General features: G+C 40.1%; 1 protein-coding gene and 1 pseudogene across 2 annotated transcripts in view; both read left to right on the top strand.

The window, feature by feature from the left end:
- Window positions 1–1,046: 1,046 nt before the first annotated feature.
- Window positions 1,047–2,357, top strand: LOC105509313 (annotated as a pseudogene).
- A 5,923-nt stretch (window positions 2,358–8,280) lies between these two features.
- Window positions 8,281–11,037, top strand: part of LOC105509314 (chromosome unknown open reading frame, human C11orf73) — a 48,979-nt gene continuing 46,222 nt past the window's right edge. The window contains exon 1 of one of the 2 annotated variants that reach the window (XM_011938494.1): window positions 8,281–8,547. In XM_011938494.1, the coding sequence (XP_011793884.1) occupies window positions 8,518–8,547 (30 nt within the window). In that variant the 5' untranslated portion in view covers window positions 8,281–8,517. The remainder of the gene's footprint in view (window positions 8,548–11,037) is intronic. The other variant, XM_011938495.1, reaches the window with a different exon arrangement.

Here is an 11,037-nt window from a genome sequence, read left to right as displayed (position 1 = left end):
TTTTTTTTTTTTTTGAGACAGGGTCTCACTCAGTCACCCAGGCTAGAGTGCAGTGGGACAATCACAGTTCACTGCAGCCTCAACCTCCTGGGCTCAAGCGATCTTCCTGCCTTAGCTTCCGGAGTAGCTGAGACTACAGGCCTGTGCCACAACACTTGGCTAATTTTTTACTGTGGCCTTCTTACGATGAAGACACTTTTCTCAGAGGCTCCCAGAAAACTTCCTTTCGGGTTATGGGACTGATCCTAAACCAATCACTGAAAAGAGAAGAGAAAATTGTTGATTAAAGTAAGGGCTTCCCCTGGGGCTCCTGAGTCATAGAGAGGAGAGATGGATGCCAGGACAAAATTGGGGTTCTGTTAACAAGGAAGAAGGGGAGAAGTAGATGTTAAATAGATATCTGCCAGCATTTGCTATAGGAAAGGGAAACGAATATATAAAAATTATTTTCATGGTCCGAGCACAGTGGCTCACGCCTGTAATTCCAGCACTTTGGGAAGCTGAGGTGGGTGGATCACCTGAGGTCAAGAGTTCGAGACCAGCCTGGCCAACATGGTGAAATCCTGTCTGTATTAAAAATACAAAAAATTAGCTGGGCATGGTGGTGGGCACCTGTATTCCCAGCTACTTGGGAGGCTGAGGCAGGAGAATCGCTTGAACTCGGGAGGCAGAGGTTGCTGTGAGCTGAGATTGTGCCACTGCACTCCAGCCTGGGCAACAAGAGTGAAACTCGACTGTCTCAAAAAAAAAATTTTCATATGATGAAGGAATTACAAAGAAGTTAGCTTTTGCTGCTGAAAAAAACACCTACAACTTACTTCTATGGCTTAAGACAGCAATTTATTTAACTCATGATTCTATTTGGGCTGAGCTCAGTTGGGTGGTTCTTTTGGAATTGACTGGACTTACTCATGACTGTGGTCAGCTGCAAGTCAGCTAGGTAGCTTTGCTTATGGGATCTGGCTGTTAGCTGAGGAAATGAGTCCAGGTGTCTTTACTTATCCAGCAGGCTCTCCTTGGCTTATTCTGGTAGTAAATCAGCAAACTTCCAAGAACTAGAGCAGATGCTTGCAAGTAGTTTTGAAACCTAAGCTTGGAACTGGAACATTATCAGTTCTGCTGCATTCTTTAGGTCAAATCAAGTAAGAAGGCCAAGAGGGTGAAGAAATAGATTCCATCTCTTGAGAGGAGGAGCTTCAAAGTCACATTGCAAGGGCATGGACCCAGGTAGGGAAAGAACTTGTGACACTTTGGCAATTTATCGCAGGTGCTAAGAGTAATAGGGAAAGCTACCTGGATCTGCCTTCAAGAGAGAACTATCATTTGTAAAGTTTCAAATCAGCAATATGTCTACTCTGAGCTGAAATTCTTATACTAGTATAACTGTTACTGATTATTTCATTACACTGTTCTAGGTAGCAAAAGTTCAGAGGTTGTGATGCTGTGATTTAAAACAATAATATTAGGGTTTTCTGAGCTTCTTCCTGATAGGCAAGGAGATCTGTGGTCTCATTTTTGGCCTTTCCTCACAGCATGGCCCCCCAAATGCCATGCTTTCTATTTCTTCTTCAAAAGAAGAAACCAAGAGCACCTTCTGCATTGAGGCTGGAAGAGACATCAGTCTCTCTGGTCTTGCTGAGGAAGGGAGAAAAAGAACAGCAAGAAGCAACTGCACATATTGATGAAGTACAAAATGAAGTAGACTTAATAAACAAGCCAATGAGGAGACTTTGAAACCAGAACAGAAATATAACAAACTCGGCCAACTATTTTTTCAGATGAGGTCTGAATTGATAGCCAAAATCCCAGACTTTGGGATAACAGCATTTGTCAACCATCAACAAGTGTCTGCACTGCTTGTGGAGGATGAAGAGGCACTGCCTCATTTAACCAGTGTTGAAGTGACAGAATTTGAAGATATTAAACCAGGTTACAGAATATTTCCATTTTGACAAAAATCCTTACTTCAAAAATAAAGTTCTCTCCAAAAACTTTCATCTGAATGAGAGTGGTGCTCCATCTTCAAACTCACTAAAATCAAGTGGAAATCTGGAAAGGATTTCATGAAAAATGCAAGTCAAATGCAGAATAATGCCAGCAGAAAGAGGCAGCATGGGGAACCAGAGAGCTTCTTTAACTGGCTTACTGACCATTCTGATGCAGATGCAGATGAGTGAGGAAAGGTCATCAAAGATGGTATTTGGCCAAATCAATTACAGTATTACTTGGGTCCCAATATGGATGACAAGGAAGGGGAAAGAGAAAAAGATGATGATGAAGACAGGGATGAGGATGGTGAAGATAAAGATGATGATGAAGGGGAGGAAGGAGAGGAAGATGAAGGAGAAGATAACTAACAGAACACCAATGGATTCCAACCTTCCTTTTAAAACATTTTCTCCAATCCCTGGGAGCAACTTGCAGTCTGATTTTTTGCTCTTGTGCTCAGTCACCCTGTTGTTGAGGTCTTTCCTCTATACCATGGCTCCTATCTTATTTTTGGGAGAAATATATTGAGCAGAGGTGGGCATTTTGACAACATGACTTCTTTCATATGGATGGAATCATATATGTGGTCTTTTGTGGCTTCTTTCACCTAGCACAACATTTTGAAGGTATATCCATATTGTAGCATGTATCGGTACTCTATTTTTTTATGCTGAATAATATTCCATTGTATGGATATACCACATTTTATTCATTCATTCATTCATCTGTTGGTAGAGATTGGATTTTCACCTTTTAGCTATTATGAATAATGATGCTGCAAGCCTTCATGTACAAGTTTTGGTTTGGACATGTTTTCATTTCTCCTATATCTTAGGAGTAGGCCCACAGGGTCACATGGTAGCTGTTTCCACAGCAATTGCACCATTTTACATTCCCATCAGCAGTGGATGAGGATTCCAATTCCACATCCTTACTTCCTAGTGGGTATAAAGTGGTCTATTGCAGTTTTGATTTTCATTTCCCTAATGATATCCAGCATCTTCTCCTATGCTTATAGGCCACTTATATATCTAACTTGGAGAAATGTCTACTCAGATTAGTAGAGGACTGAATAGACCCTCCCCACTCCCCTAAATTCATGACCATTTGGTACCTGCGAATGTTGCCTTTTTGGAAATACCATCTTTGCAGATGTAACCAATTTAAGTTGAACCCATACTGGAGTAGGGTGGGCCCTAAATATAATGACTGGGGTTCATACAAGAAAACACAGAGACACAGTGAGGAATACCATGTGAAACAAGCCAGTGAGGCAGAATTTGAAATTTATCTATAGGTTAAGAAATGCCAACTGCTGGCAACACCCAGAAGCTAGGAGAGAATCATGGAATAGATTCTCCTCTGGAGCCTGCAGAGGGCACATGGCCCTCCAACACCTACTTCGACTTCAAACTTCTAGCCTCCAGAACTATAAGAAAATAAATTTCTGTGGTTTTAAACCTCCCAGTTTGTAGTAATTTGTTACAGCAGCTCTAGGAAATTAATAAAAACCCATGGCCCATTTTTACATTGGGCTGTCTTATTTTTTTTAAAGATGGGGGTCTCACTGTATTACTCAGGCTGGCCTTGAACTCACAGGCACAGGTGATCCTCCTGCCTCAGCCTCCTGAGTAGCTGGTACTATAGACATGCCACTGTTCCCAGCTTAGTGTTATCTTCTTATTGAGCTGTTAAGTCCTTTAAATATTCTGGATACAAGTCCCTTATCAGACATATGATTTGTAAATATTTTCTCCAATTCTGTGGGTTTTTTAATGGATCTTTTGAAGCATATTGCAAATTTTGATGAAGTAGAGATTATAAATTTTGCTTTTCTTGCTCATGGTTTTGATGTCATATTTAAGAATCCTTTTCTAAATCCAAGGTCATGAAGATTTAACCCTGTTTTCTTCAAAGAATTTTATAATTTTGACTTGTATATCTAGATCTTTGATTCATTTTGGGTTGTTATATATGTTACAAGGTAAGGGTCCAAGTTTATTTTTTTGCATGTGGCCATCTAGTTGTCCCAGCATCATTTATTGAAAAAGACTATTCTTTCCCCCCATTGAATGGTATTGGTGCTCCTGTTGAAAATCAGTTGACCATAGACATATGGTTTTATTTCTAGACTCTTGAATCTAATCTATATGTCTCCCCTTGTGCCAATACCGTACTGTGTTACCTTGAACTCCTGGCCTCAAGTGATCCACCCACCTTGGCCTCCCAAAGTGCTAGGATTACAGGCATGAGCCACCCTGTCCAGCCTTTTAAATACTATACTGTCTCGATGACTGTTTCTTTGTAGCAAGTTTTGAAATCAGGAAGTATGGATATTAGTTTGTTCTTTTCAAGATTGTTTTGGCTATCTGGATCCTTTGCTTAAGAGTTTTAGAATCAGCTTGTCAATTTCTACAGAGAAGTCAGCTAGGATTCTGATGGGAATTGCACTGAATCTGTAGATCAATTTGGGGAGTACAGCCTTCTAAACAATATTAAGTCTTCTGACCCATGAATATGGGACATTTTCCCATTTATTTAGATGTCCTTTAATTTCTGTGTTATTCCATTTGCATTGCTAAAAAGAAGTAACTGAGGCTGAGTAATTTATGAAGAAAAGAGGTTTATTTTGACTCAGTTCTGCAGGCTGTACCAGCATGGTGGCAATGTATGTCCAGCTTCTGGTAAGGGTCTCAGGAAGCTTACAATCGTGATGGAAGCTGAAGGGGGAGCAGGCATTCACATGGTGAGAGGGAGCAAGGGAGATGCCAGGCTCTTTTTTAAATATATTTTTTATTTTTTTTAAACAATCAGCTCTCAAATGAAATAATACAGTGAGAACTGACTACTGCAAGGATAGCACCAAGCCATTTGTGAGGGATCTGCCTCCATGCTCCAAACACCTCTCACTAGGCCAACCTCCAACAGTGAAGTTCACATTTCAGCATGAGATTTGGAGAAGACAAATGTTCAAGCCAGATCAATTTCTTACAACAACTTTTTTGTAGTTTTCAGAGTATATACTTTATACTTCTTTTGTTAAATGAGAATTTTAAATGAAATTATCTTCTTAATTTCATTTTTGGATTGTTCACTGCAAGTGTATAGCAACACTATTTTTGTATATTGACCTATCCTTCAATCTTGCTGAAATTGTTTACTAGTTCTAATAGTTTTTTTAGTGGATCCCTTAGGATTTTCTACATACAAGATCATGTTGGCCAGGCATGGTGGTTCACACCTGTAGTCCTAGCACCTTGGAAGGATGAGGTGGGCAGATCATTTGAGGTCAGGAGTTTGAGACCAGCTTTGCCAACATGGTGAAACCCTATCTCTACCAAAAAACACAAAAATTAGCCAGGCGTGGTGGTGCGTGCCTGTAATTCCAGCTAATTGGGAGGCTGAGGCAGGAGAATCGCTTGACGTTGCGAGGTGGAGATTGCAGTGAGCTGAGATTGCCATTGCACTCCAGCCTGGGCAATTGAGTAAGACTCTGCCTAAAAACAAAACAAAACACACAAAAAAACCCAAAAAGATTATGTCATCCATGACTAGAGATTGTTTTACTTTTTCATTTCCAGTTTTATTTATCTTGCTTAATTGCCTTGGCTGGAATTTCCAGTACAATGTTGAGTAAAAGCAGGACCTAATCTATATATATATGATGGCCTTAATCTACAACCACTTTTTTTCAGTATATGGTTTCCTACTACCCAGGGTGCCTCTGATTCAATTTTTTTTCCACAGAGATTCATACCAGTGGCTTTTGCAAGGTGTGGATGAGGAACAATATAAACATCTTAATACTGATTTTAAGCAATCTGCCTGTCTTACCCTTGCCTTCTGTGGCCCCTGGTATCTCCAATTCCTGGGCTTCTCTGATATTTACCTTTCTCTGTAAGTACCTGACTTTGATCTTCCACTCCTCTGCTAAGTCATTTGCCTTTCTTTTATCTACTTTCCGTTGATATCTATTGTGACTTGGAGTTACAGATATCTCCCAGTTCAGGGAAGACAGAGTTTGTGTGTCTATTTGTTGTTCTCCTTGTTTTGTAAAGAAAAATTTTTCAGAGGAGAGAAAAAATATATTTTTGTTGTCTTCAAGTCAGAATTCAATTCTAGAATTGGAAGAAATGTAATGGCCAAAATGATAAAATGAATGATCTCATCATTAGGTTAATTAATGAAGAGCTAAAACCAGGATTCAGAATCCCTGATACCCTGGCCATGATTAAATTATAATTGGTTCTTACTCCACAGAATCATATAGTTTGAGAGGGGGGAAGTACCTCTGAAGTTTTCAGCCAGTTTCCCGAATTTTCCATAAGTCTCCTCAACAATGTAAGTGGATTTCAGCATTGGTTAAAATATCAATGTGAATGGGAGCATTCACTCTATTCCATGACTATCTATTCTTATTTCAGAGAGCTCTGATTATTGGAAAGATTTTTTGCCTGAAACATTTTTTCTTCACTTCTTCACACTGTATCTAGTTCTGCCCACAGAAGTTACAAAGAACTACTATATGTACAAATAATATAGTTTCGTAGCTGGAATACTGGCTACTCTAGAGATATGATACTATACTCACTGCCTCTATGTACAATCTATAACTAAGACAGTTCACCAGCAAAATGGAGGAAAAGCTCAACTCTCACATAACAGAGATTGAGACAATTAATAAACAGCAACTGTAATTAAAAAAAAAATTCTAAGCTAGCTAGTTCTCAATCCATTAAATGAGATTGCTGGGTAGGAGAAGAAATGACTATCAGGTGGGTCATAGGAAGATTAGTGAAGAAAACTGAGAGGATATGTAAGAAATAACCAAGTGAATATTACAGGGAGATAAAACAAGTTGTATAAGCACATACAAATTTAAAAGTAGGAGTTGCTCAGAGAATTCAAAAGTATGGCTAGTGCACAAGGTGGGTATGAAGAAGACATGGAAAATTAGGAAAGGCAATAATGCTAAATATTAACATTTATTGAGTAAGCTACATTCTGGCCACTACTGGGTAGTTTACATGTAAGAACCCTCGAAACAACTTTATGAGGTAGATACTATTATTACTTCATTTTAAAGATGGGGAAAAGGAGGTATGGGAGTGTTAGGTTAACTTGCCTAAGATTATGTAACTAATAAATGGCAGAGATGGGCTCTGAACCCAGGTAGTGGGTGCCTTAATTTATGAAGTGGTCTTCATAGGAATGGCCTTTTTATTCGGAAGGTTCTAGGACTTTTTAGGTAGCAAGTTGGAGACATTGGTAGATCCTTTCCTACCTCTTCATCTTTGGCTCAGCTATGGCAAAGGAGTATCAGTGATATGATAGGTGATCAGTTTAGGGATCCACAGTGGAGGCCAGAAGACTGTTCCAAACACTGATCACTCATATATAAACTAAGGACAGGGAAGACAGACCTGCTTTATGGCTGGTGGCCAAGCTCAGATATTTAAATTGGACAGAGACCCTTTACTATCCTATTCAAGACGAAAAGGAATTGGAGCTGTGAAAGGGAGAATAAGTATTGCTGGCAATCAGTACTTGATGCCAGTTTTTTTTTTTTGGCTGTTGTTTTGTATTTCCTATGAACCTTTTCTGCAAATGCATATAGAAAAAAATAGACATTTTTACAACACAACTCCCACTAATTAAGTACAGCCAGGCACTATGCTAAGTGTTTTATACATATTAGCTCATTTAATCCTCACAGCAACCCTAGGAGATAGGCACATTATTTTTCTTTTGCAAAGGAGGGACACTGAAGCACAAAGACATCTACAACTTTTCCACAATTGTACAGCAAATGAGCGTGACAACTAAGTGAAGCTGGAAAAAACTATAAACTGTAGACAAGTACAAAACAATTGGTTAGAGATTAGTACTTCTGAGATACTGTGTAGCAGGAAGAAACCCGGATTTGGATTAGGACTTGAATTCAGCCTCCAACATTTACTGCTGTGTAAAGATTTGAGGTTGCTCACTCCTATAAAATTTGGATTATAATACTTACCTCATAGGGTTTTTGTAAAGATCTAGTGACGTGATTATTGTAAAAGTGCACTATCTCTCAGATGTTACAGAAACGTTAGAAGTATCTCCTCCCAAGATTGTACATGAAAATGAGAGATCCACAGATTGTGTGGCTATAGAACACTCGGACTACCGATCCCAGTGTGCAAAGCCTCCGGGCTTACTTTCCCGGAAACCGGCGCAGTGCCCTCTGGGACTTGTTCTGGGACTTGTAGTCTTATACTGGCGCTGGCCGACCTTTCTTCCTCCGTGGGGAAACCGGGTGTAAGCCCCGGAAGTACTTGTTGCCTGAGCGGCGTGCTGCTTAGGAAGAGAAGGTCAGAGGTCGCGGGGGCAGAGGCGTTCCAGCCGCTGGCCCAGTCACTATGTAGTGGAGGGGCAGACACCCTCCCACAAATTCTGGAAGGTTCTTAGTCTCGACTAGGGCAGTAGCCCCAGGACTCCTAGTCGCCGGCTTCAGGTCACTGCCGGCTGAACGGAGCTGCCGTCGCCATGTTTGGCTGCTTGGTGGCGGGGAGGCTGGTGAGGATGGGACCGGGTGGTATCAGGAAGGGGTCAGGATATCGAGGGCGAAGCCCTGCGGCGGGGAGGGTACGCAGGCGCTAGGGATGCGGGAAAGCCCACTTAACTGTATTTTGGCTGGGTATGGGAGGATGGAGCGTGGGAAGCTGGGTGCTCGCCTATGCCCAGCTCTGTTCAGAGTCTTTCGAACAGTAGTCATATTAGTTGGCATTTATTAAGTGTGCATTTTGTACCAAGTACTGGGCTAAGTGCAGTGTACGCCTTTGGTCACTCAGCCTTATGTGTGGCGCTTATTTGGCACTTTGAACTTAATCCTCATAACTCGTGAGATGGTCTTTATCTTTGACATTTTGCAGTTAGGGAACTAAGTTCAATCGCCAGTATAAATGCCTCCCTTATTACCGTGAGGTAGAGGTGAATTTGGGATTGAATCTGGTCTATAGCAAACGGTTTTTCAAAGATTAAGGTGCTCAGGCAGTGTATATCTGCTGGGTCCCTTTGGAAGAACCCCAGTAAAAATATGCTTAATTTAATTGGAAGTTGGCAGAAACTTAACATGTGAACCGTATCTGAGGTAACCAGAGAAGGATGCAAGTAGTGTGTTTCCTTATTGGTCAAAATAGATAACCTGCCTTGCCAAATTGTTAGAGTAAATGAGATCAGCACCTGGAATTCTTTAGGAATAATCTGGAAGGTGAATCTTGTTTGTTTCCTTAGAAACCACACAGGCATCAATTTTCAGGCCTGACTCCTTTCCCCTAGAAGTATTTTTCCTTCTTTTTTCTTCTGGCTTTTTTAAATGTTGCAGTCCCTTTGTTGAATTGTCTTTTTTTCCCATCAAGTTTTGATAATGTATTGTATTCTGTGCATATACAGTTCTAAGAAGCCAGAAAGATAAATTGAAGATGACTAGCCTCATAAAGTTTGTCTCTCGAATGACTGTGAGACCCCCGTGGTGATGGTGGTAATTCATAATCCTGGTGAGATAATTCTACCCTGCTCTTAATAGGGAAAAAGAAAGGACAAACCTGGAATGATTGTGTGACTCAGACGAGTGAGTGTTATTAATTAGTGACATTAAAATTGTGTTTCTCAGAGAATAAAAAACCTATTTGGAATCCATGTATCTCTCACGTTGTCAACTAATTTGGAAGGAAATTCAGTTATGGTAATACCTGTCTCTATATATTGGGGATACTTGGTCCTTTAATTATGGGGTATTAGGACATATCAAAGTGAAGGACAAATAGACCTAGTGGCATCTCAAAACCTAACTACATTACTCTGTTATAAGAAAAATCTACTTATCTAAACTTACGAACCCAGTTTTTATTTCTTGAGATTTTTTTCTTAAAGAGATATACCTTTTCTTAATGGGAAAAATTAGAGTGTGACGATACAGATTTGCAGACTGTTCAATACCTATACAAAGTTGACACTTAAGAAATATTTATTTTGCCTGGTGGTTATTTCAAGACGCATAAATAATAGTTTCCCACGCTTTTTAGGTTATATGCATGCCAAAGACTGGTGAAATTGAATTTAATACTAATACTGGCCATTTGGTTTATGTTCTTCCTTTGTTTTATTCTTTGTACTAAAGCTGGAGGATTTTAAATTGGGTCAGAATACTTCTGAAGAGAGAATCAGAATTTGACTTTAGGAACTCTCAGCCTTTGTATCTTGGGACTTAATTTAGGGCAGGCAGTTAATACTACTTTATAACTAATAGGTAGTTGCAATTACATAGCAGTATATTTTTCTTAAGTTTCTTTGTATCAGTAGATAGGATATTATAGAAGGAAAACTTACCTAACACACATATTTTCTCTGTAAGGCATGCCATGGCCTTCTCGCACTTAGGAAGACTAGCCAGCACTTGAACTTGGTCATTTTAAACAGCACAATCACCAACAAAAATCACAAAAATGCTTTAAATAGATTAACTGTGAAAAGGACACTTTTTCATATTGTGAGGACTGAAACAAGATGGCATGTTCTACCTCAGCTGCCAGTGTGTGAGTTGCACATTCTTTTTTTTTTTTTTTTTTGAGATGGAGTCTTACTCTGTCATCCAGACTGGAGTGCCATGGTATGATCTTGGCTCATTGCAACCTCCGCCTCCAGGTTCAAGCGATTCTCATGCCTCAGCCTCCCAAGTAGCTGAGACTACAGGCTTGTGCCCCTATGTTCAGCTAATATTTGTATTTTTAGTAGAGACCGCGTTTCGCCATGTTGGCCAGGCTGATCTGGAACTCCTGACCTTAGGTGATCCACCTGCCTTGGCCTCCCAAAGTGCTGGGATTACAGACGTGAGCCACTGCGCCAGGCCTACAACTCACATTTTTTGCTACTGTTCATGAGTGTGTCCATGAATGATTGCAGAAATGCAGCAAGCATTGATTTGGGATTACAAGTTGTAGTGAGTAGGCGAATTCAGATAAAGGATTTGTGAATAAGGAGGATTGCCTAATTACTTCTGGATTGCTT

The sequence above is a fragment of the Colobus angolensis genome, unplaced genomic scaffold (assembly GCF_000951035.1).
Source record: "Colobus angolensis palliatus isolate OR3802 unplaced genomic scaffold, Cang.pa_1.0 Scaffold174, whole genome shotgun sequence".
Taxonomy (NCBI): domain Eukaryota; kingdom Metazoa; phylum Chordata; class Mammalia; order Primates; family Cercopithecidae; genus Colobus; species Colobus angolensis.
Note: the sequence above shows the minus strand (reverse complement) of the source record. Positions and strands in the feature narration are given on the sequence as shown.